General features: G+C 42.9%; 2 protein-coding genes across 2 annotated transcripts; one reads left to right on the top strand and one right to left on the bottom strand.

Moving 5' to 3' along the window:
* Positions 1 to 8665: 8665 nt before the first annotated feature.
* Positions 8666 to 12928, bottom strand: LOC115946887 (uncharacterized). The gene is made up of 4 exons (XM_031051108.2): positions 12694 to 12928; positions 10185 to 10322; positions 9789 to 9820; positions 8666 to 9046 (listed from the first exon to the last, which is right to left on the bottom strand). The coding sequence occupies exons 1-4, from the start codon at positions 12926 to 12928 to the stop codon at positions 8666 to 8668; spliced, it is 786 nt and encodes a 261-aa protein (XP_030906968.2).
* Positions 12929 to 17096: 4168 nt separating this feature from the next.
* Positions 17097 to 25058, top strand: PDCL3 (phosducin like 3). The gene is made up of 6 exons (XM_005151370.3): positions 17097 to 17183; positions 18585 to 18714; positions 19368 to 19458; positions 20107 to 20250; positions 21063 to 21271; positions 23484 to 25058. The coding sequence occupies exons 1-6, from the start codon at positions 17178 to 17180 to the stop codon at positions 23624 to 23626; spliced, it is 723 nt and encodes a 240-aa protein (XP_005151427.1). The 5' UTR covers positions 17097 to 17177; the 3' UTR covers positions 23627 to 25058.
* Positions 25059 to 26764: the final 1706 nt, after the last annotated feature.

Below are 26764 nucleotides of genomic sequence, written 5' to 3'. Positions count from 1 at the left end.
ACAAAAATACATGCTTCTGGAATATAGATATCTAAACATCAACCAGCAAGAGACCAAAATATGGCCTAGAACTTCCAATGGATAAGGCAAAAATGCAGAACACACATGAGCAAAAAAGACTGGCAATCATGTGGGACCCTCAACAAAAAGCCTGATCCGGTAGCAAAATCCAGGAGCCTTGATCAGCATAGGACCAAGCTCATGTCTCCTCTCACGACCCTGCAGTGAAAGGACATGCTGCAGCCACTCACCCTGCTAGGCAGCATGGCCTCTCTGGGGACTACACCAGAGATTCTGCTACATAAATAAACACAAAAAATAGCCTTTGGTTATAACCTGGTAGTCTTATACCACATCTTTTCCTTCATTTCCACAGCTGTGTATAGTCTGTATAATTCCACGGGCTGTGTATAATCTAAGATAACCCAAAGTCACTGTTTTGTGACACACAGTAGAACACACACCTGACTTCCAAGAGGACAAGGATGTTTAGCATTGCAATATTTGGACTGGTCAGCAGAGGGCAACGCCAATATCAAATTTGGCCGTGGGGGAGCCGCTGGAGAGCTGTGCTTGTCCCGCTCCTAGCACAGGTAACAAATGAGTTCAGCAGACATTATGCATCCCTTGCACTCACCTGGACAGGCCATAAGTTGGGATATTTCCTCACCTTACAAAGCAAGTAAAGGTGGCAAGCTTATAAACACAAATCTCAGTACAGAGTGAAATCCAAGCCCTCGGCACAACTGAAGCATCCACCAGCAGCATCAGTCTTCTGGACAGGTAGAAGAAGAAGAATTGCTTTTCTAGGCAACATTTCATCTCCGTGCTTCCATCTGCCCACAGCTTCATTGAATTGTGGAGCACCATGTACACACATTTTCAAATAGGTGTTATTGAAAACATCAATTTTCCCTGACAATTGTACCGTGCCACAATTGAGTTAAGAAAGTAACGCTACATCAAGATAAATATGTTTTGCAGCATCAGTAACAAGAGAGGTGCCAGAGGTGCTATGTTCTGAAATTTTTCATTGCTTTGCTTTACAATTCAGTCAGTGCCAGCCTCAGCTACACATGGCTAGACTATGCTGAAATCTGTAGTGTAGGATATACGAGAACTCGCTATGTGCAAAACTACTGTGCAATTAACTTCTTGTTTTACCAAAGCAAATTACCGGTTACATGATCAATAGAACTAGCAAAGTTATTTAGATTTATACTTGGAGGAAGATCTCCTATTTTGTTTTTAATTATAGATATTTTTTGTTATCATTTCATTAGTATAAGTTCATGCTGTGACGCTTACTTCAGTCAGGACACACACTGGAGCTCTTTCTTTCACAGGGTGCCTATTTCCATATAACTGCTAGGAATCAGCTTGTGGTTTCAGCTCTGCATCTTATTTGCAAAGAAATGCTCAACAGATTCAGAAGTTAACAGGTGAGGACAGATGGATAAGCAAGCAAATTATGTGCTACCATAAATGTCGCTTTCTTAAGAAGAAGACCAAAACCAGAAGGGAGAAAGGCAGCTGAGTAGGGAGTGTATAAAATGAGGAATTGGATGTCTGAGCTCTAGTTCTAGCCCTCTTGATCTATAACAGTACCACTACATTTCAGTGAACCACCTAAAGGCATGATTTCCATACTTACCAAGCACTTTGTTTAACAGAGGCTTACCCAAGGGTATGAAGCTAAGCATGTACACTACCAAGATAGGACCTTTCCACCTGACTCAGCTTCCCTGTTTGTGAAACAAAGGTATGGTTACTTAGCAAAGATTTGCTATGATACCCAGTTAATTTCTGTTCAGAAATAGCTTCAAAATTCTCAAGAGTGTCTATTAATCAGCCTGGATAAAACTTTAGCCTTCCAAGGAAGCCAAATGCTGATGATCTAGATATTTATCTGATTTTGTTTCCAATCCCTATGTCTAGAGTAAATAAATGATATTAATTACAGTAATAGACTAGTAATATTTTTCACAGTTTACCTTATAATCAAGTAAGAGATTTTTATCCTTATATTCAAATTTATCTTCAAATAAAAATTGTTATCTTATTACAGTAATGCATCATTATTTATCAGAGAAACTAGCCCTACTCTAGCAAATGTTTAAGTACCCTTCAGTGCACATCTTGCGGTGCTGAAACCCAGTCCTGCATTCATCCTGTTCAGACTGGTAACACAACGAAAAAACTTTTCCCGCTGTTCTGTCCCCATGCTTCTCTTCCTCTGCTGATGCGTTGTAAGGCAGCAGTGAAGTGTCATCACTGTGTTTGCTTCCTCTTCAGCAGCCATTTGATTTGTTGGTGGCCCCTGCCAAGGCTGGTACAAAGTTTAATGAGCTGCATTCACTTTTAGCCAGTGCTGTGGAAGGAAGAGTATGTCTGGAAAATATCAGTGGTCCTGTTGAGTAGGTAATGTGACAGCAGGTATAAATGCAGAGCCAGAACAGCCAGAAAATATCCTGACATTTGTCTTGCTTGACAACCTTTACAGCATAAACAAAAGAACATGACCCAGTAATTCCTGCCATGAAGGGAATTATTCTTTCTTTTTTTTTTTTGCTTTATTCCATCATGAAAAGGGAATTATTCTTTTTTTTTGCTTTATTCTATCATGAAATGCCATTTTGCGCAATAAATTTTACGTTCACTTCCTGCAGATATTTATGCTGTTCTTTCTTTCCCTGTCTATCCTTCTCTTGCTATTTTTACAGCATTTTCATCTCCATTCTCCCATTTCATAGTTCCTCACCACTTCAGCACCATTTCTCCCAACAGTAACTTCTTCAGCCCTTCCTCCTCTGGAATATGCTCTGTGGAGAAACATGCTTTAAAGCAGGTACCAGAACAAGTTTTCTTTTAGAGGAACTGTAGATTCTTAATGTAGTGAAAGTAAGTGAAAACCTTCTGAATGTGGAAGAGTCATTTTACTTTTTTAAAAATTACAAACAAATCTATGGATCCATGGAGGAAAAGAGATGGATTACAAGGGTCTGAAGGGGGAGAAGATCCTTTCTTAAGATCTTAATAACTTGCATACTCATTTGTACCATGGACAAGTACTGAATTTATAATCTGTGTTAGAAGACCTGGCTTCACCAGTTTCTGAATCTTTTTCCATGATTTCAGAGGAAGGAAGACTAGGCCTATCTGAAGACAAAGTGATCTCGAAAGAGAAATAGCTTAAAGACATAAGGAGTCCCAGTGTGGACATCTTTGAATTTCTCAGAAGAATGCTTCAATTTGCACTATTAAGTGATGGTGAAGCACTCAGTTGATATTATTTTACCAGGATTTCTTATTGCTGCCATTGTTTTGTCATGTAAGAAATGCCCCTTATGCCCATCAGGAGGCCACAAGGGAAGTTCTCAGTCAAAAGTAGGCCAGGGTCTGCATCTCGAAACAGTTTAACACCAGTGTATCTCCACCAATACAAACACATTTAAACCTAAGTCATAGTGAGAACTGGGCCTCTGTGATGACATGCAGAAAGAAGCTCTCAGACTGGGAAATAGGAAGCACATTGTGGCAGGTTTCCCAGGTCTACTACTGAATGGTGTCCCAGTGAGCAGAGTACATGTATAGGGTACCCTGGACAAGTTGGGTCCTAGGTACATTATCTGATGTGTTACCATGACTCAAACAGGGGAGAACAATAAAAGTAAATCTGAAATAAGTAAGGAAGTTAAAACTTGGGAAGGGAGAGGGACCAGGCTGAGTGACAGATGCTTAATGTTTCCTAGACAGATGCATAGGCCATGTTTGAGTTCCCTTACTGCAGCAAGCTCCTTCCTTGGTGAATTCACCTAGCAGAGTATGATTTAAGCCTCATCAAGCAACTGCATGATGTTTGAATGAATAGAGAAGCTCATAAAAGAAATCTGTTTCTTAGTTCAGGCAGTAAATTTCACTGTCTTCTGAGCACATTTGAGACTCAGCGCTGAGTTTCAAAAGAGAAAGTCAGCCAAATGCTGCAACAGTTCAACATCGCCCCTCGCTGTTTTGCCATTAATTCTGGCTTAACCAGTGCCCTGGATTCAGTGCATGCTACAAGGAGAAAGACTCAAGTTTCTCCTCTGACCTAGATGAAGGACAGCTATTTTCAGGTTACTAGCTGCACTTCTTTTGCGTTCTGCAAGGTAAGCCTGGTGACTCCACCTTTTAGTCTGCATGGCATGATGCCTGGAAATGCACTCATGGGTTGAGATCACATCTGGACAAGACATTAAAAAAATAAGGAATAAAGAATCAGTCAGTGTCACTGCTGATTCACCTAACCACTGAGTAACAGAGTCAGGTTCCCTCCTTCTGCTGCTGTGCTGGCTCTGCATGGTGCCTTCACTTGCCATGAGTCAATGAACTCCCACTGGTGGGAGTTCAGAGCCCTAGATTCAAGGCATGGTGCAAAGCAAGGTGCTGGGATAATGCAGCTCCTGGGAGGAGTAAATTCAAATGAAAGTATAGCTGCCAAACCAAGTCTGAGGGAACTTCATGAAAGCCTCCTGAACCTGGGGCATGAGTAGAAAGATGCATGAATTATGGTGCTTAGGAAGATGAGAGGCACCCAGACACTGAGGCAATGCCTGAGAACATGTGTGTGCCCTCCTTGGCTTGGCAGGTAGAGAGCTTGCACTCTGACAAAGGAGGCAACGATCAAGTTGAGGCAGTGAATGCTTTTTCTGGGTCTGTCACTTTGGCAAATGCATTTAAAAGCTACCTCAGCCTGGTGACCACGTCCCCCTTTCCCTGCTTTCAAAGGAGATCAGAGCACAGAGATAACCCAGGGTCAGCTTGCACATTTTGGTGGTTCATTGGTTACACATTTCTAAGAGTATGACTGACTCCTCTCCCCAGCTGCCAGGCTGCTGTAGACATTATAAATGTTAAAATGGTTGACAGTTGAGTGTCAATGAATTTTTTTTCTTGGAGGGCAGAATGATTAAGAAATCCCACCATGACACTGCTGGCAAAAATATTCTCACAGGTGCTACACACAGCACTGGGGTAGCTGGAGCAAGCTGGAGAAAATTCACTTTCATCGCAAAGCTGGAAATGGTTGTGCCATTCTCTCTCATGCACTCACTTCACATAACCCTTTGGTTGGGAGTCTAAGGAGCTGCTTGCATAAACAAAACAATAATTTCCAGTAGTTAAAACACCCATCAGCTTCAAAATAGTCAATAACTTTAGCTAGTTAACAAACAACGTGCCCCCTGAGGTCATGGAAGTATGTAAGTTGTGACACAAAGGAGAGCTAAGGAAGAGAGACAGAAGGTGGTAACAGCGGTGAAAACAGGAGCAGAATCTGACCCAGCTACTAGGATAGCCTTCACAAACCCTATGTTTCACATATTATCAGGTATTTATTTGGGGTAGAGCAGTGCAGAGGGCTGAGAATATGCTGGAAGACTGAATGTATGTTTTATTGTGTATTTAAACTCAGACTGGCTTTCTTTAATCAAAGATTAAAAGTTTCCCATTGAAGCACTGATAACGTATCTTCAAAAGACAGACAAAACAGGCTTCACAGCTGCATGAGAGAAATAGAATTAATGAGTTCCTAAAATTAATATCTTAATGTTGGGCATTATATTTTCAATTGCCTAGAGACTTCACAACAAAAAAAAAAAAGCAGGAATGAATTCTCTGGTTGTTCTACATTTAGAAGTACAACAGAAAAGCTGTAGTTGGGAGCACAGAGAACTGGAGAGCCACAGTAAGGCGTATTTCTGTATGGAACCTATATGTCTATAGGTCAGCTCTACTAAAGACAGAGCAGAGCTGTACAATAGCATCTGGGACTCCTGCATGCTCCAGGGATGCTCTTTCCCTGTGGCTCTCCCTGGACCTACCAGTGTTTTCTCCTTGTTCCAGTGTTCTTCTAGTTGGTTCTCATCTGTTGAGTTTTACCAGGTCACTGAGGGTGAGCCACTGCTGAAGGTGATGCCTCTCCTCACCTTGCATTTTAGCAAACATGAGCTGCAGGCCCCAGATAATCTTTTGGGAACTCAGCTGTGAAAGACCGCATCTTCCCAAACTTGCTGCTTCTGGAGTAGCAGGATGCACCCTGTAGTCACACTTAAGTCCACATAAACTTTCCAATAAAGCTCAATGAGTTGAATAACAGAAGTATTGAACTGTTTTTTCAGCAACAAAGAGACCAACCAGCATCACCCCAAAGGCTGCTCTCCCTCTGACCAGGTCTCAGGCAGAGTCCTGTACCCTGGATGGCAGCAGCAGCATCTCTTAGCTAGCTTGTCCCAGCACAAGCCACACAGCTCTTTGAGATGGTTGTATGCTCTTATACATGCCAGCATCAAGCTTTCCTTCCTCTCCATTATTGCTGATACTTGGAGAAAGATCTCTATTAATTTCTCTTGGGGTGGGGGGGGGAAGGTAGGATTTTTACAGGCACAGGGGTCTGCTGAAACCTCATGCTCCATAGGTCATGTCTCAGCTCATGTACTTGGTGTTATACAGATTAAGTCCAGATAGAGACCTTTTAAATATCCATGGGGGTTCATAGTTGCAGCCCATATCACAGAAGCATTGAAAACAGCCTCTTCTTCAGCAGCTCCAGCCATCATCAAACCCTTGGTCACTGCCTCCTGCCAGCATGGAAATATTCAAGTTGTGCCAACACCACCATGAAGGATGGTGTTTTACTTTAACAATCAAAAGAAAAATAAAATGAAGGCTTTTCACATGAGCACAGCAGCCTGGCTCACACTGATGCTGTGAGCAGCAGGAGTGGTGCAGCATGACAGGAGCAAGCCCCTGCTACTGCAGAGGCACCCATGCTGTGGGCAGCTGGCTCGAACAGGCAATGAGCAAGCCTCTGAGCCAACACAGCATGAGATACAACCATCAGCCTGACAGGAGATCAGGGGGCTGTTTTGATTCAACAACAGCTCATAAGGTCAATGTTGATTGAAACTGCTGTAGGAAAACATTCAGCAGTCCCCTAAGGAGCCCCTGTTGCTTTCAAGACAGAGGGTTTGGTTTGTGATACAGGTCAGCAGCATTTTGCCCTCTAGATCTCTAGCCAAAGGTTGCCACATTTACACAGGTAGCAATGGCTGCCTTCAAACCAACATTTTTCTACTGTCTGCACTACAAAGCACTTATCTCTAGTGCTCATAGCAGCCAGTTATATTGAGACTGACCTGACACCAACACTCTCCTCCCTTGGTTTTCTTGTAGTCTAGCCTCTAGTAGATGTTTGCAGCTTACACACCTGCTAGAGGTTTCACATACATAGTCTTCTGCCTGCAGTCCCACAATACCACTTCTTCCTCTTCATTTAAATTCCCTAGCCTGCCTGTACAAAGAGATGAACACCCTGCAGCCCAATCTCCAAAAGGTCTCAATTCTCAGACCACAAAAGCAGCAGAATATTTGACTTACACTAGAGAAAGCAGCAGCACAATACAGATGACTATAGGGAACAGAAGCTCCCAAAACCCTGGCCTTCTAGTGTCAGTCTTGAAGAAGTTCTTTATATAGCCTTTTTATCTGTCTGGATTTATATATGTGAAGATGGTGGACACAAGGGTCTTCCTGTTCTGTGTTACAAATGGAATAATCCAAACACAAAATAATGCAATTATTTTGACAAATAGAAGAAGTAATGAACTTTTAAATTTGAATGGCATCATGCTGGTGAAGCTTTTAAAGTCTTCCAAAGCACAGCAGACACTAATACTCATGTGTTTCCACCATAATGTTGCAATCCAGAGTGCAGATCTAACAGTGCTTAGGCAGCCTTTTGTACTGCATAGGCAGAAGACAACAGTTTAGGAAGGTCCTGGAAAAGGCCACTTCATGGATTGCATTTTAACACATTTCCTTGGTCTGAATCCTAAGGGAACAAGCCTCAAAGCAGCTAATGATATTCCCAGCACCGGAGAGGTGGAAAACATATTTGGATTCATTCCTAAGAAGAGTTTGTAAAAGAACCTAGAGAAGGTTGTAGATTCTAGTTTCTTTAAGGCTCAAGCACTAACAAGGTTTATTTACTATGCATAGAAGACTCCTTGGATTGCACAACATCAATCCAGAAACAGAAAGGACAATTCCAACACCATCTTCGGACCAAAGAGTGTGCAGTGGCACTCCAAAGCCACAGCACAGCTTTACATCCATATCTAAATCTTAAAGAAGATAACTCATGAGCTTTACCACCATTATAAGGCAGTCTCTGCAGCACACCTACTTAAAATAGTTATCTGTGCTTGTGATGAGGTTTGAAGTGGTCAAATGAAGCAGACTTCAACACATATTGAATAGAGATTCCAGCTATACACATGAAGACACAAGCTTTAAAGACTATAAAGCAGGTTTCCTTAAGTAACTGCACTCCCCAAGAAAAAATATCTTCTGTTTAGTGCAACAAATATTCTATAGAAGGGAACAAGATGGACACAACTACTTTTCATGATTATTTATTCATGTACATAGGATTTTTTCATTTGAAGGACATAACTACAGAAAGCCAACCAGCCACCCTCCTTTTAATGGCTTTTCAGACATACACATAGGTAGACACACACAGAAATTTTGACCAAAAAGGCCAACCAGCATGAAACACAGTTGTGGAGAAGGCCAGGGGTTAAATGCAAGGTCAGGAGCCTTGTGGCTCTTAGAACTCCTGGGACTAGGCATGATGGTGGGGGGGTTTAACCGGAGCAGGCATCTTGGAAATACGTTCAGGAAGAATAGTAGGTATCACCCCTCCTTGAGCAATGGTCACACAACACAAGAGCTTGTTCAGCTCATTATCGTTTCTCACAGCCAGCTGGATGTGTCTGGGCAGGATTCTGGTTTTCTTGTTTTCCTGTGCAGCTTTCCCTGCCAGCTCCAGGATCTCAGCACTCAGGTACTCCAGTACGGCAGCCAGGTAGACAGCAGCACCGGTACCAATCCTGTCAGCATAGTTCCCTCTTTTAAGGTACCTGTGGATGCGACCCACAGGGAAGTGCAGATCAGCTTTGTCTGATTTGGATTCCCTTGGCCCCGGGTGGGATTTTGTGGTCTTCTTCCCCATTTAGATATTAATCTAGTATAAAAAGAGAAAGAATTAAGAAAAACACAAACTAAACAGACACAGAAACGGAAGTTCTTCCTTCCTCTTCATCTCACTCACTACCTAATCCCTTTACAAGTCAGTTTTCCATTTCAGAAAGTTTGCTAGCTGTTCACACTTTTGTCTGAAGGAGCAATGGGTCAGGCTGCTGCTTGGGGAGAGTATGGCAAGTTTCCAGCCAAGAGGCACTTACAAGCTCAGTCAGATCAACTGGTCATCCATCTACTAGATTTCCAAAACTTTTCAAGGCAGTAAGAACTTAGGAGAAAAGTCTTCTGACTCAGTATCAAGGATAAGCTGCTCTTAAGGAGAAAGGTTAAGAAAACTAAGCTTAAAGACACTTGCAAGCATTCAGAAACCCTTCAGGGAAGCTTTATTGAACTTGCCCATCATAGGGATCTAAGCAGTTTCTGCAATGATGGACTTACGAGAGCCAGACATAGAAACTTGCATCTCTATCTGAAGAACAGGGAAGAACTTCACCTACTGGAAACCACTTCAAATGGATCTTGCCTTGCAGAAATGAAGGGACCAACAGCTGCAAGATAACAAGCCACAATCAGGAACAAGAGAAGCTTTGGTTTACATCAAACACCAAAATTGCTCTGCTCAGCACACTGCACATCAGGCTCCTGCAAACACACAAGCACAATCTTCTTGTATGGTACTGGATCCATCCTAACAAACCCCATACAAAGTCTCTGGTGATGAACAGTACCAATAAGTCTTCAATACATAACACAAAGAAACTGGTCAACAAATCTAAAACCAAATCTGTATACAGAAGTATCTCAAGTTTTAAACATCAGTTGTTTTTAAGTACTGAGAAGTTCTATCTAGATGTGGAGAGGAGCTAAATCAAACTTAAGTGCTTAAAAATGCCATAAAGAGTTCTTGTAGGAGATGCTTGCAGGCCTTAGAAAACTTTAAAACATATAATACAAGAATAAATAAATAAACCCACCCTTTAAGCAGCTTCACACAAAACACAGAACTCCCTTAAATTCCTGGGAACAAACAATAGCTGCATAATACAAAGGAAACATGCAATAATTACTTAAAAACTCACATGAACAGGCCCCTAGCTTACCTTCTTTCCCAGCAATACCACTATCCCAAACCACACCTTCCACCAAAAGCTGTCCCCTTTTAAACTCCACAGTGGTAGCCGTATCTTTACCAATCCTTGCATTGCTTACAGCCACCTGGGTGAGCACTGATTCAACCCCTCAAAATGAGAACAATCAAGGACCAAACACAAGAGCAACTCACTACTGTCCTTGAGAGCATGAAAAATTGCCACTACTCCTTGTAGAGCTTAGCACCTTGTAAGCTGATCTCCTCTGGAAATAAGCTTAATATTTACTGTATTAGTATTAGGATGCTGCAGAGAACTGCAGTATTTCTGATTTGCAGTTAATTTATTACAGCTGGAAGGGGGCACACCTCACCTTGCTGCACTCATCAAGAATTAAACCCAGCAACCTGTACTACTGCTCTTTGTGCTGCCAGCAGTGGTCAAGCTGCTCTGTGACCATGCACTGCAGAGCTTGGAAAAGTTCAGGGTCTCTGACACTGGGTTCTCTCTCTTCTAGGACTTGTCCCCATCTGCCACACTGTCATTTTTTCTCCAGAATCACTCTGAACAGTATTTTTTCTTCAATATATAAGTGCTGAGAAATTGAGCCCTGGCCCAACAGAAGCTTTTGCTGAGCAGCTGGGTTAGGAAACTATCCTTTGTTACTGTGACACCAGAGGGGTGAGTTTTCAGATCACTGTGCTATCTGGTTAATTTAAGAGTGGGTTGAACCATAGGTTAAAAGAAAGCAAATGAGATTGGGTCATTGATCAATTGTGATTAAGAAAGTGCTTTAAAAATTTACTTTTGACTTGGACCTGTGCTTCACCACAAACTCTTTGGGTGTAAGCACAGGCAGAGCCACACAGCTCACTCTGTCTTTTATCACACAGAAAATGGCAGGTGAAGGCACTTCTAGAAGCTGATTGAGCACCGGCCATGCCTTGCAGAGTCTGTTTGGTGTGGTGCAAAGCAGGCTCACAGGACCAGCATGATGACTGACACACAGCTCCAGATTAGCAAAGGGTGCTGTAAGCACCATGCTTAAAACTGCACAAAATTACTACCTTGGTTGAGTCTTCCACCATTACTGCAAACCTTTAGATTTTCACTTGGTCCAAACAAATAATCATTCCCAAGCCTGCTCCCCCTTGCTATGGTCAAGTGAAGGAGATAAATTTGGTTTGATGTGTACATTTCTCATGTGTCTCCTTTAAAGCTTTTTTTTTAATCTACAGTGTATAGAGTAAGCACAAATATGATACATCTTTACTATATGCAGAAAGCCTAAGATCTACTTTCATTGTTACTTCTCTCATTTCTACAACATCTTTCACTTCGCTGGGTTAACTGCAGGCCATCTCACCAAATTGCTCTTGAAAACCAGGCTACATACAATCACTGTTCCAGCTGTCCATCATCCTGAAATCACAGCTGTCTGCTCAGTCAGGTAACCTCTTCCCATTTCTGCATAAGCACAGCCTGGAGGAAAGTCATCAACTCAGCTGCATACAGCTCTGATAACTGTCAGCATCACAAACCTGGCCAGTAGGCTTTGACACACTTATGCCTTGAGGGGGTAAAGGAGCTAGGTCAAACTCAATGGGACAGGCAGATATCTTTCAAATAAAAAAGTTCATGTTCCAGCTATAGCTTAGGAAGCTGGTCCTAGCCAGCTCTTCTCTGTGTGAGATGCTATGAAATCTGTGAGACACTGCCCCAGGGCCAGAGTGATTCTAATACAGCTGCAGCAGATCCCTGGTTTCCAGTTCAACAGCAAGCTCCAGAACCCACTGTGACCAGAGAAACCCTGGGCACTTTCCTGGGGGATGACTGTCAATGACTTAGTCAGCAAAGGCCAGGGGACTCATTTGGATGTGGAGAGTTTTACTTTTCTGCACTGATGGACAGAAGCAAAACAGTCATCTCTACAAACATCACAAATATTGCACTGGATTTTAAATAAACTGCCTATGGTTGTTACAACAAGATGGAGGGACAGAGATTTAGTGTCATGCTGGAGCAGTCTAAAGATGGGCAGCTGTTCGTTACAGCTTTACAGCAACAAGATTTAAAAGCATAGGGTTACCAACTTCTAAAGCAGAGTTAAACAACCTCCAGGGCACTGAACTAACTGCCCTATGAATCTGTGATGTAAAAAACGTTCACATGAACAGCAGTGTGGGTCTTGACTTTTCTACCTGATCACAGCAGTTACCTATTATGTTTTCAAAAAGCAAACATGTACTTGACATTAGAAAAACTTATTTGGGTGGTGTACTAGGCTTCTTTGATATTTTCTGTGTTCCTCTGTCCCTGGAAAGGGAGCTGAGAAAAGAAAGGAGAACATTGTTGCATTCTGGAAACTTTATTACAAACTTTAAAAGTATATTAAAATTATAAGGAAAAAAAAAACCCACTTGACAAAGAAGCAAAGACACATACAAATTAGTGCTACTGAGTCTCATCATCCATAAGTGAACAGGCCAGCCCAGGAAAAGCATGTTTCACTGGCTACCACCTTTTTCCTGAGAAGGAACAGGATCTCTGGAAGTTTTCTTGGGGAGGAGCTGGGAAAGAGTATTTGGCATAACCCCACCTCGAGCAATGGTCACACAGGATAAGAGCTGTGAGGTACCAATCCTGTCAGCATAGTTCCCTCTTTTAAGGAGCCTGCAGATGAGACCCGTGGAGAACTGCAGACCAGCTTTGGCTGGTTTGGATTTCTTCAATGCACCTCCAGGTTTGCCAGCCATTACATGTTTCTTTCCACATCCAGGTATGCTGACAGGTTGGAGATCTTCAAATTAGCCAGGTGCCTGGGCTACAGCTAACTGATAGCAAGGTGAGTTACACTTTCCTCTTTTTCCACATCAGGAAGAAAGCTTGTTCTTTCCTTCAGGAAAGACAGCACCATGCAGCGCAGTTCATTAATAGCAGAGCTAAGAGTCTAACTACTATAACCTTTTTACAGCATACATTTTGAAGAGTTCCTGCAGCCTACAGCATCTTCCACCCAAAATACTCCAAGAAGTTTTCATACTAAGTTCTAAATTAATCCCCCAAGTGATATTCCCAGGCTGTAACGAGAGTACTGGAGGTGCTCTGCACTAGGGAAAGTTAAAATTGATTCAGACAACACAACGTGAAGAATAAAAATTACCATCTATTTACTCAAGATTTAGGAAATTCAGTCCAGTTAGAGCACTCTTAAATTTGGCTGGCAAAAATACTCATTTAAATAACATTTTTAATCTATGAGTAAATAGCACAGTTAGCTTTCAGCACAGCTGCTTGCAATACACAAGAACATCCATCACTAAACTAACATGTGGGAGGTTTTGTGTGGTTTTTAAAAAGAGATTTAAATATTTAAGAAAAAACAGAATAAAATTTGGAAGGGAGAAACAAAAAAGTCCCAACCCATAAAAGAAGCCAAGCAAATCAAGCCATAGCTCCTTATCCTTATTATCAGGTGATACTTCTCATATTCTGCTTACATAACAGACATCTGTGTTACTAGTACAGCTAACTTACAAAATAACAATAAGCCCAAACCTTTCATGGCATATTATCAATTTAAAAAATAGCCCATTATCTTCAAAAAGTCCTTATTTTGGCCTATGCTTTGCGATAGTCTGCCTTCAAAGGCAAGCAAACCACCTAACATCATTCCCCTACACCTGGAGCAGAACCTCTTTATTAGCAGCTTTTGCTCCTTATCAGTGGTTCACCTGGACAATTAATGAGGTGTTACCACATGTGATTTATCTTCCTCCTAATCCCTGATTTGAGGGAAAAGGAAGAATGTGTTAAAGATACCCAGAAGCAAGTTTTCTTGGGAGGGATGGATGGATGGATAGATAGATAGATAGATAGATAGATAGATAGATAGATAGATAGATAGATAGATAGATAGATAGATAGATAGATGGATGGATAGATAGATAGATAGATAGATAGATAAGTCAGGCTGTCTCCAAGGGTTGAGCCACAAATGTATTTCAGTCTTACTGTGACATTAGCAGCTCTCACCAGCTCTGGCTGAAGTATTTCTGTCTGTACACCATGTGTAAAACCAGTCCTCTCTTTCAAGTTGAAGCTTGATTTAAAACATAAAAGTACACAGGAGAAATGTGCTTTGCAAATACAGTTTATATTTATTTGGGTGGGAAGGGGGAAAGTGTGCATTACTTTATGTGTGTCCTGCGCAGAAAGAGCTAGGCTTCGTGCTGTGTCTGAGCCCCATCAAGTGACGAGATGCGGCTGCTGATAAGATCTGGGCTTCTGCACCCTCTTCTGGTGGCAATCTCCCCTATGTAGGACCCAGGGTTTCCTCTGGGAACAGCAGGGTTCCGGTACCAAGGGTCCTTGGCTAGTTCCTCTCAGTTCAAATGGGCAAAAAATCTCAAAGCAAATGAATATTTTTGAGCACCTTATAGAAAATAAATGCTCTTGCTTTTTCTGTTTGCTTTCCAGTGATTAAAATAGGTTCCAACCAGAAGCCATGTGGTATTTCAGCCAAAGAAGATGACTGTTAAACCAGTAGGTCCCCGTGGAAGCCCAGGCTTTGACAAAACATTCATAATTCATATCACAAAACTGGCACTGACAGCTAAGCCTTCATTTCTGCATGCTGGGTACAACTGCAGGTCCGAGCCAAAAAACTTTGGAGGACCTGCAGAAGACTCCAAAATTGTGATGCCAAAAGCCTTAGCTCACATGCTGCCTTGCCAGAAGGTTCCATTGCCCTTTCTGATTTAAAGTTCTTACATCATCTGCACTTGTGGCTCCATTTATCACTCAGCCACTTTTCCCACAAGGATAAACATCTAGTCCAAACTGGGTGAGTCCTAGGCTTCTCCACCTTAGGGCCCTGGGAGATGGGTGCACACATCCGAATACTCACCCTAAGGACTGACGTTCTCCCAAAGTGCAGCTACCCATCTATTTTAATTCAGAAGCAGAAAATGTGGCTGTGTCTTCCTTTCAGTAAGCCTTAGCACAAGGTATGTGCCGTAGGGTGCTTCAGGATACATGGGTGTTAATGGGATGTTCATGATGTTATAATGAGGCTTCCAAATTTCCACTTCAGGCCCTTGGTGGAGACAGTAATTTTTCCTCATGCCCAGAATAAACACAGTCTTAAGGCCTGCTGGCAGGTTGTGTTGGGGTCTTTTCCTGGAGACTCAGAGCTGGGCTACCCTCTCCTGGGTGAGTGTGCTGACCATCAGCTAGAGCAGGAAAGGAAGAAGAGGTGGAAGCAGGTCTCTCCTTTGAGAGGAAAGCACAAGGTCTGCTCAATTCTTTGGGAAGACAGAGGTGTCCGTTTTTAGGGAACGGCTTGTTGATCCCACATGTACTTGGGTCACCACACTTAACCCACTCCTCAGTGTCTGCACATTCATGCTTGGCATGCAGTAAGCCAATTCCACACGCTCAGGAGAGAAACTATTTTGATTCAGGTCTGGGTGCTGGGTGGCCTGTTCCACAAATCAAGCACACCACTACCAGCTTTCTTGTTAAATTTATACACAACAGTTATAAGGTAGTACACTGTGGGATTCTTAAAGAGCCAAGGCCACGTAGTGAGCGATCCCAATACCATGAGCCTTGTTACTGTAAAGAAGATTTTTGGCAGACATAAGCAAGGTCAATTGTCTTGTTAGGCCTCTGTAATTTTCCACTGAAAACGTGCAGAGAATGATCTCTGCCAAGGTTGTAGTTTCCCACTGTATTTTTAGAGTAAGGTATTTAATCGCAATTATAACAAGTTATAAACATTAGCTCTGTAAACGGTAGTAACCTCTAGACTAACCAATTAGAGCTCAGTATCCAAGGCTGTTACATAAGGGAGTAAGGGTATAAAAGGAGCACTGTATCTGAATAAGCTTTGGCAATTGCTTGATCACATTGATCATCTCAGCGTTGTCGTGACTCCTGCATCAACAGTACACTCCCATTTACAATGCTTGATTGGAATGTACATGTAATGTTTGCTGCATATAATATTTCAAAGGGATTAGTCATTCCTTCTAATCACTCCACATGCTCAGAGGAGAGCTGATTTTTAGTATTATAATGAAGTCAATTCATTTCAAGACACCTTAAAAGTTAGTTTCATTGCCAAGTTAGGTAATGGAATGGTCACTTTGCCAAGCTGTCAAATAACCTTTAGTATTACCAATCCCAATTGTTCTTCTTCGATCTTTCAAACACGACCAGGACCTGGTTTTGTCCATGAGTTTCTTATTGTTTCAAGAAAGTCACTTCATCCCAGGCCCAAGATGCAATAACTATAGCTACCACTTGTAGGTACACAGTATAGCAATGAACATATCTAACTAGCTATGCAGAAAACCTCTCTAGCACCACTGTCCGGGAAGCACGCAGGGATGGACGGCTGCCTAGGGGCCGGGAGACCAGTGGGTGCCCAGCCTAGCTGCCGGCGGACCGGGACCCGCCAGCCCTGGCTGCTCCATGAGGCACCCACACCCTTCTGCCTGCAGGAGAGAAGGATGGGGAGCAGCGAGAGACCAGGACAGGCGAGAAAGGAGCGTTTCTAAGTCACGGTTCTGCCCACGCAGGGGCTCCCTTCACAAAACACGAAGAGGGATCCCCCTTAGAAACAGGGACCCGGACCTTTTAAATCCCGGTACTGGCGCCTATGGGAAATGCTGGCGGAAAAGGATAAGAAGATGGAAGAAATAGGCCCACAGCAAGAGCTGAACCCCATAATTCATGTAGCCGGACAGCCGCTGCCCCACAGTGCTCACGTAGAGTGTTCCGGCCCACTGCAGCCCCCACCAGCCCACGCCGGGTCTGCGAGAGCCGGGGCCGGCCTTATTTGGCGTTGCGGGAAGGGACTGTGGAGCTGCGACCGCCCCGCCGGGGAGCGCCGCCTCCTCCGGCCGCGCCGCGCACGCCGGGACCGGCCCATCCCATCCCAGCCCTGCCGAGCTCCGGTGCTGCTGCCGCTGACTGGGCCCCGGCCCTGCCGGCAGGATGCAGGTGAGCAGCTGGGGGGCTCCGCGTACCCGGCCCGTGTGCTGCAGCGGAAGCCTGCCCGGGCGAGGAGCTGCGGACGGGCACAGTGCTTGGTCACGGCCGCCGGGGCGGCCTTGGGCCCGCCGGCAGTCATGGGCTGCCAGCACCGGCGGAGCACCCCGGGGAAGGCGGGGGGGGGGAGCCTGGATTCGGCTCCCTCTGTGCGGGTGTAGGTGTCCGCCCTGTGGGGCCTTGGTATGCAGCTCCATGGCTTGGTTTTGTTGTCGTTTGGTGTGTCTTCAAGCACCCTGCTTATTTGACTACTGTTGGAAGCACGTGGATGGGCGTTTTAGGGTCAGCTTTAGTACATTGATAAACGGTAGTAGATGCTGTGTCAAGGGAAAACGATCACAGTCAGAGACAAAACAAAGAAAGGTAATCTCATGTGCTATTTGCTGTGCTACCTTTTAATTTCTTACTTTATTTTCTTCTCCCAGTAGTCCAGAAGTATTGTGTTTTGGTCTAGAGAGAAGATGCAGTCTCTTAAACAGGCCTCGTGTAAGCTCTGTTGATACAAGCCGTAGCACAGCAATAGGTGGTTTTTAAAGTGGACTTAGCTAAAGACAGTAAGGAACTGCAATCAGCCTGTGACTGCATAGCAATGAATTTTCATGTATTAAAGAAATAAAGCTTTTATCTAACTTGGAAAAAAAGCTCCTGGATTTTTCAACAATACACAGGTGCTTGCAGGCCTTAATTTGAAGGATTATTACAACTGTGCCACAGTAAAGTCTGTCTTTAACTTTCAGGGACAGTCTAGGCATAGATTTAGATCTGATTTCCTGGCAATGTGCTTGTTTGGCAGAGTCTGTGCTTGCTTTCCCCTAAGCACTTGTGTAGTCACACAGGCTTGAATCTCCTAAGTATTCCTATATGCCCAGAATTATGCCTGCAAGGCTGGTGCCGGTGTGTCTTCTTGCCAGCACTTCTCGAGGCAATTGCTGTTGACCTGGTAGGTGGCCTGTCACTGTGTTGAGGCTCTGTATGTGAGCACTGTGGGCAGCCCACTTCCCTGTTGTCCAGCTGATTTTCTCCCCTTTGCCTTGTGAGAGCTACAACGATGGTTACAAACTCTTGTATTCTACTGAGACCGCTTCTACTTGCGGGGAGTAGGATCAAATCAAATAAAGACTCTTCTGCATTTGTGCCCTCCCCTATATTTAAAAAGCATTCTGTGATTCAGAGTTGGTCTGGGCTGCAGAGAAGCCTCAGCACCAGGAGGATGCACACTGTGACTTTCTGGTGACATCTGTCCCATTACCAGTTGTGTTGTGTTGTGTCTCTTGAAAAACTTGCCTGTGTTAAGTTGTGGAAGTGGTAAAGTTCACCTTGAATGCATGTAGTCCATTTCTTGGTCTGTTCTAGGACCCAGATAAAGACACAGAGTGGAATGACATCCTGCGCAAGAAAGGTATCCTTCCTCCAAAAGAAAACGTGGAGGAACAGGAGCGTGCAAAGGAAGAGGAGCAGCTTGCCATCCTTCAGAAGTCTCTTGGTGAGCAGCAGGAGGACAAATTTTGGAATGATTTCTGGTGGAAGCTTGTACAAGAAATGGCTATCAGTAATGTTCATGTGCCTGTAAAATGATGTGTCCTTTTCCAAGTCTGTAAGGAATACCAAAACTTCTTCTCATATAGGGTGGTCATCTAAGTGTCAAACAAATACATTCCTGAACACATGGATTCTTCCAGCACAAGAAAGCTTTGTTCCTAATGTCAGCTTCCTATTTTTATAGATGTTTGAAAACTGAAATAAGAATGGTGTGAAGGGAGTCTCCCATGTGAATGTTCAAGTAAAAGTATCTTATGACATTGCCTGTTGTGTACTTCCTCCTTCCCTTGTTGTTCAGGCATCCCTGTTGTGTTGTGTGTGTCAGGTATGTCTTTGCTGCAGCCATCAAACTTGAATGCTAGCACAGGTACTTATGTGCTAGTCTAGGCAGCCTTCAAATGAGAGTCCTTTGCACCTGTATGTATAAAGTGCATAGTATTTTCTAAAAGTCCTGTAACACTAATACCTCAGAGAAGCTGTATTTCTCATAGTTAATCTGTCCTTAAAGTAAATAAATTCTGTTGGACTGAAAAAAGCTGATGAGCTTTAATCCTGCAATGATTTTTTTTTTCTGATTTGATGTTTCTTCTGTTCTAGTGAAGACTTATGAGGACATGACTCTGGAAGAGCTGGAAGAGAATGAAGATGAATTTAATGAGGAAGATGAGAAAGCTATTGAAATGTACAGGTCAGAGCAGCATACAGAATTTGTTTTTAGTGAAAATTGGAGTTATTTTCTTTTATATGCTATTAAATACTGCTGAAGAGGGAAAGGATGTTGTTAGGGCTGATGATGGAAAAAGTGGGTTGTGTTTCTGGTGTCTTGTAGAGCTTCTAAATGTCTTTAATAGGATAAGTGCATTTAAATTCCTTGTCCTTTATCTACAACCTACTTTTGCAGAGATAATGTGCACCTGCTGAGTGCATGGCTGGGGATTCTGAGAGCTTTGAAAATCACCTCCAAGACTTCTCAATTTTTGCATGAATGAGATTAAGGTGCTGCAGATTTACATAATTACAGTGTTGGCTTTCCATTATTTCTTTACCTCTACCATCTCTGTTTTCGCTATTTCGTTTGCTAGTATAGTGTCTGCTGAGGGCAGAAATGAGGGGAAAAAGTACTTAATGAAACATAATTGTACTTCCTGCATGTTAGCAGTTTAGGACTGAGATGCAAATACAAGAGCACATATTGTCTGTGTAAACTTTTGTTGCTCTGGGGTTTGAAGAAGTTTGTAATGTGTCTAAAGTATAGGTTTCAAGTAGTTGCTTTAAGTGTTATTCTGTCAGAAACACATCTATTCTCAAGATCTCTTTCCCATTCCTTGCTGTTCAGGCAGCAAAGGCTAGCAGAAATGAAAGCAGCACAAATGAAGAATAAATTTGGGGAAGTTTTGGAGATTTCGGGAAAAGATTACATTCAAGAAGTTACGAAGGCTGGAAAAGATATATGGGTAGTTCTGCACCTCTATAAGCAAGGGTAAGAATTTGTTTTTAAACTTTAAACCTCTCACTGTCAATAAATGTGTGGTATTGTGGAGATTAAGGAACTGGTTCTGGACTTCTAAGAAATAAAAAATTGAATTAGTGATTTCATTACTGTTGACTCAAGACTGCCCACCTTATCCTTAAAATGGTGTTACCATGAAGAATGGGGGTTCTTTTGTCCATCTGTATAGCACAGCACGATTTGTACCGTACAGCTACCACAGATGTAGCTGCTGCACTGAAATATCCAGGTTTTGGAAATTATTCCAGGTAAGGTGTGAAGGGCTGTGCTTTAGAAGGATCACTGTGTCTTAGCCTGGTTTCTAGAGGCACAAAAATGGAGTGAACCAGGTTTCCAGTCCTGCTGGCATGATGGAAAAACTTGCCTAAAAGGTCTAATAAGTTGCCAGAATTTTCTGGAAAGGGTTAGAAGTATTTGGTTTTGTTCATTGTCTCTAATTGCCCAACGTATTCTTGTCATCTGCACACTTTATTCCAGGAAAAATTATTTTGCTTTTACCCTTGCTCATGCAATTTCTAAATATCATATCTTCTTAAATTAGTTTATCTGTATGATGGAGGGAAAGGTTGTATTGCTAATATCTTAAAACAAAAAACCCACCAAAACCTCCAGTGATTCTGATTTTCTTTGAACAGTGGAACACTGGATAACTAAAGTATTCAGAAGTTGCTCCTGGTAGACTTGTCTTTCCATGAATTCTGCTTACTGAGCTGGTATTTCTGACCTTTGTTCTGGAGCTGATTACTGTCTTTTTTTCCATACATGTGTGTTGCTGTTTGCAGGATTCCACTCTGTGCCTTAATAAATCAACATATGAGCGGGCTTGCAAGAAAGTTCAGAGATGTGAAATTCATCAAAGCTATCTCTACCACCTGCATTCCCAACTACCCTGATAAGAACCTGCCTACAATATTTGTCTACTTGGAGGGAGATATCAAAGCCCAGTTCATTGGGCCTTTGGTATTTGGTGGCATGAACCTGACAAGGGATGGTAAGTGGCTGTATTTCTCATCTTCCAAAGGAAAAGCAAAACTACTTTGCTGGGAATGAGAGAAATGAGGTTTAGGAGGAGAAGGGAGGTACTAAAGATTATATTGGATTTTTTTTCTGCACTCTTGTAGCCCAGCAATGTGCAATTAAGCCTTCTTGTAAAAGCCATGAGTGGCTGAGTAGGCCAACATACAAATATTAATCTTATGTGTGTGGAAGTATTCACATCCTGTGTTGGGTGAAACAGATTTTCCTGAATATGTTAGACTAAATAGTGCCCATACATATTCTTTGGTGCTCTTGTACCTGAATGGCTGACCTTGCCTCCAGTTGCTGAATAATCTGCACTTGATAACTGGTGCTTCCCTACTGCATTGTAGTGCTCCTTGTTTCAACCTGAGAGCATGTATTTATCTGTTGTACTTTCCTGACATGCAGGCTCTGCTCCTCATGAACCTTCAAAGAGAGCCTGTCCATTTATCTGAATGGGGCTGCTAGCCTGAAATTGGGTTACTTCCCTTTCCTCTTGCCATCTTAGTAGTTCAGGGCCACGAGGCTCCACAGGGAGAGGCTGTTACCTTTCCTGGAGGCTGTGGTTTTCCATAGGCCTGTTTCTCCTTGCGCAGGTCAGTAGCCTGGAGGCAGGCTGGGTTGTGCAGCTTTGTCAGCATGACATGCTTCAGGAGGTGATGAGGGCAGCAGTGCAGGTCTTGGAGCACTGTGGCTCTTCAGCAAAAGCTGCTATTTGGAGGTGGTTGGTTGGGGATGGTGTCCTACAGCAGTGCTTGAAGACAGAGGTCAGCAGTGAGAAAGATTCTGCTTGGAAAGCACATGCAACTCTGTAACCTGTTGGATTTTACTTCAGTTGAAAGGATGCTCATTAGCCTTCTCAGTACGCATATTGGTCCAGATGCCTTAAGGGTTTTTTTATGGTTAGATTTTAAGGACATCTTTATCTAAAGTGAGCAACAGTTAAGCAGCATTTCAGGATCCCTGCTGCATTGCATCACTGTCTATACTGGGACAGGATGCAAAGAGGTGGGTTTTTTTTTCTACTAAACTTCTGAAGTTTATGGGTTACTTTGAGCATGTGCTGTAGAAAATGTGCGTCTGCCTGGAACTGTCAGAAGGGGAAAACCTCACTAGTGAGATCACTGATTTGAGAACAGCTAACTGACTATAGTGGTTGCCTAATTATGTACTGAAGTGAGCAGTGGGAGCAGAATCTATAGTTATTTCTCCCATTTTTAGTACATAAATAGTTGATTTTGGGGGATGTCTGAGCCAGCTTAATTTGGTCATCGCAAGTAGCTGGGCACTGGAACTCTGCACGTTCTTTTGTTATTTTCTTCATTCCTTGTCCCCGAAGCCCAGATGACTTCCACCAGAGGTAAAAAGAAGTGTGAGGTTGTATTCATTACTCTGTAGTTTCTGAAGGAAATTAGATTTAATGATAGGCTTGCAGCAAGAGTAGAAGAGAGGTTTCAACTGAGTGTGTTGTATTGACTTTCTGCTGCTTCTGGGAAGCAATCCAATTTGGGCCTACATAGTAACAGGCCTGCTATTGATGGTGGAGTCTCTCTTTCTATTTTGCTAAGGAACTAATAAGCAAGGCATGGTGTAATGGGAAAGGGGTGAATTGCATTTATGGAATACATCCTTGAAAAATACCTGTAATTCTGATGTGTCAGTGGAATTGCTGCAATTTGTTTGTCCCTCCACAGGTCTATTCCCAGACTGTTTTGATTGGGATGAACTCTGTATATGATGGAGACAGCTGTAATATATGATCAGTACTCCTTTACTGGTGATAGATGTGCAAACCTGTCTTCTGCCCTTATGTGGTTAGAAGAAGGTTGAATTTGCTTTCACAGGGAGAGTTGCCTTTAAAGCTGCTGCTTGGTATCAATCACCTCTTTTGCACTCCTGGTTGTAGAGGTAGCAGGAAGGCACTGGGAATGCTGCTGGTGGGCTGCAGAGCAGTACCCCTGTGCCCTGGGCTGAAATCTGTGCCAGCAGTAGTGACTGTATGAAGGGAGGGCTCAGCTGGAGTGTGTGCAGGACAGGGGCTGGGGCCTGGATGTGGAAGAGGAGGAGAAGGAATAGAGCAGGGTCTTGCTTTTCATGGTGGTAAGAGAAAGCTGGGGAAGCAAGGATGGCCTTTTTCCCATTTGCTCCCTCCATTCATAGCTCTCTTGTTTTCCTCTATGCAGAATTGGAGTGGAAAATTTCAGAGTCGGGTGCCATCAAGACTGACCTTGAGGAGAACCCCAGGAAGCAGATCCAAGACCAGCTTATGTCCTCAATCAGGGCACGTGTCCCAGCCAGGAGCGAGAGTGACTCAGAGGATGACTAACTTCTGCGGCAGCATCAAGATTGATACAGTACTCTTGAAGCCAGTGTTCCCACCTAGAACACTTGGAGACACTCAAGATCTCAGCCCCAGAAGAGTAGTATTTCGAGACAAACACCTATCTAGAAACTTCTAGAAACTAAAGAAGGTGTTTTGTTTTTTTCTAAAAAGACCAATTTACTGCAAATTCACTTAAGATTGTGAAAGACATTTTATATTAAGAAGCTGAAGTAAATCTGACTCAAAGTTTTAAAATACAGACTTCAGTAGAAACAGGTCTCCTGTTATTATTTTATTAGTAAATTACTGATTTCTTAAAAAAAAAAAAGGAAATATAAGCTGATCTTAAACAATTGGTTATAGCACTTAGTTGGGCCTTGTCTTGGTTTGTCATGTGTATATGTCCAACAGTCTGGACTGTGTGGAAAGTTAGGGAAGGTGATGCAGGATGTGGGTGTCACTGAAGTGGCATGTGGTCCTTTGCAGAGGTGTGCTGTCAGGACGGCCAGCACGAGGCCATGAGCTGAAACTCCAGACATCTTGAGAGAGGCCTTGGTGATGGCCAGCATCTCCCAGGACCTGCTGAGTCCAGATCACGCTTTCATTTAGCAGTGGTATTTTGCCTTTAATAGTGGCTAAGTTTCTTGCACCATCTTACCTGCTAACTGGGGAAAAGGAATTCAAGATGGTGATGCTCAAGAGTGAAACTGCTGACTTCTTCCACAAATCAGAAATCCAATGCGTTACTACAGTAGTGCCATTGCCAAATGGGAGAGAAAATGATATTTGACCGTCTGATGTCTTTCTATATTAAAGTCTTCCATCTTCTAGGTAATAATAATTGAAGCCTTAGAAGAGAATGAACTGAAATACCACCTTAATTATAGATCTGCTGACACTCAGAGCTGCTTGCTTATTTTGGGTTGGGTTTAATGTCCACCTACACTCTCAATTTGTCTACACCTGGACTAACAAGCTTCAAGAGCTTTTGCTAACAAGGCTGCCCTAAGGACATTGAATTACATTGCTAATGGAATCTGTGGGTGGATGGTATTGAATGTAACAATAAGCAATTTTTTAATAGTGTTGTATTGGTTCATAGCATCTTTAAAGCATGTTTCCTGCACTCTGTCTTCCCAGTCAACTTAGTCAAATAACTCTGTTCCTTCAGTTTCAGGTGAAGTTGTAAAATCCTGGTGGAGAGCTTCCTCTTTGAGATCTGAGAGGTGTTTTTAGTGACTTAAGTCTTTTTTCTTTTTTTTTTTTGCAAAATATTAACATTGTACAAGTAAGCCAAATGCAGCAGAATACAAGCTGATAAATCCTGAGTAGTACTGTACATAGCACCATGCTTCTCATGACACTGGACTACCCCAAATGCTATCAGACCTGATGCTTTTCTGTACTTATAACTTATTACAGTCTAGGAAGAGGACAACTCTTTCTCCCCACAGAATCATGCATTTGTTTATTTTGTTTATCTTTTGCCTGTCCTCATTTAACAGTGGTTTGGTAACCTCCGAGCATGTGGACTGGGTTCCTTTTGGAGGAAACTATCTAGAAGACCCCCATTCCTTTACCCCAAAGGTAAAGTCAGTCCCAGAAGCTAGGCTAAATAAGGCCTGAAATAAGGCCCTGTGAAATGCGTGTAGAGTGAATGTAACAACCTCAGCCTTTCTCTCAAGATCTGGTGCAGTTGAGCTGTCTGTGTTGCTGATGGAGATGCAGCTGCCATATTCAGCTTGGTTTTAATATAAAATTTATCAAACCTCCTAGGGAGGGGAAGTGGGATCTGCAATCCATCTTGTACCATACTGTGACAACTTCAGTTCGAAACCCGATTTTAAAAGTAGGCAATGTTTTGGAGACATTTTTTGTTTTGTTATTTTTTTATTTCTGCTACTCCTTATCTCACATTTCAGTGCCTCTATGGAAGCAGAGTAGCAGTGACTTTGCAGCTGCCTTTTCACTGTCTTCTAGACCACTGATGATTCATGGATCACAGCAGGAGAGGAGCTCAAAGCAGGATGAGCACTGCAATTGGATGAGGTTGGTGTGAGATCTGATCTTTGAAACATCTAGGGATGAAGACTCCTCAAGTTGTCCCAGTGCTTTACTGGGACCTTAAAGCTCTTCCAGTTCAAACCGCCTGCCATGGGCAGGGGCACCTTCCACTAGACCAGGTTGCTCAAAGTCCCGTCCAGCTTGTCCTTGAACACTGCCAGGGATGGGGCAGCCACAATCTCTCTGGGTAACCTGCTCCAGTGTCTCACCACCCTCATGGTTTGACTTGTACCATCTTCTATCCTTAGCTATTTAATGTGTTGACATGTTGGGGAATGCCATGCTGAAAGGGGCTGATGCAAGAATAAGCATAAACCAGAAGAGGATGAATGTTCTGCCCATCTGCTGAGACCCATGTGGAGCATCATTTCAAATGGTGTCTATTCTTACCAGTATTTGGCTAAATGTGAAAACAGCTTCTTGCAGTCTTTTCTTTCCTGCCTATCTTACTGCCTTGCTCAAGGCCTTTTGTAGAAATTAGGTCTCTCCAGGAAATGGATAATGAGATCAGTTTAACCTTTTGGCAGAGCAGAAGCTATGGAAGCATGCAGTTAAGGGGAATGGTCCTTAGCTTAAAAAGAATCCAGCTGCTAAATAGCAAACCAAAATAGCCAATTAATATACATAGTAGAATGAGGCAATGTAATAGGAGAAAATAATTGGAGAGTGTGAATTCTCATTTGCCAACAATTGGGGTGCTGTTGCTAAATGCACTATTAATATTTTTGCAGCTGGTCAACAGCTAATTTCAGATCAGTGCTCACTTCTCAGTGATATGAGAAGGGTCTTTTGGTCAGCTATCATGGGAGAAGTCAGAGGCAGAGATCCTGTAAATGGCGCTGAGGCTTGTATGAGTTACTGTCCTGCATAACACTGAAAGCATCTCTGACTCATCCCGGCCTGCAGCTGTGCCAGCAGGTGTATGTGTATGTGTAAGAAGTAATCCTGAGCCATAGCCAGGGGCAGATGATTTGCCATTAGCAGTCAGTCATTCTGAAGGGTTTTTTTGTGTGAAATATAAGTGAACCACTAATAATAAAAGAGTTTTTCTTCATGGTACAGGTCTGAAGTCTACTG

The sequence above is a fragment of the Melopsittacus undulatus genome, chromosome 2, assembly GCF_012275295.1.
Source record: "Melopsittacus undulatus isolate bMelUnd1 chromosome 2, bMelUnd1.mat.Z, whole genome shotgun sequence".
Taxonomy (NCBI): domain Eukaryota; kingdom Metazoa; phylum Chordata; class Aves; order Psittaciformes; family Psittaculidae; genus Melopsittacus; species Melopsittacus undulatus.
The sequence above is the reverse complement of the archived record's forward strand: the minus strand, read 5'-3'. Positions and strand labels throughout refer to the sequence as shown.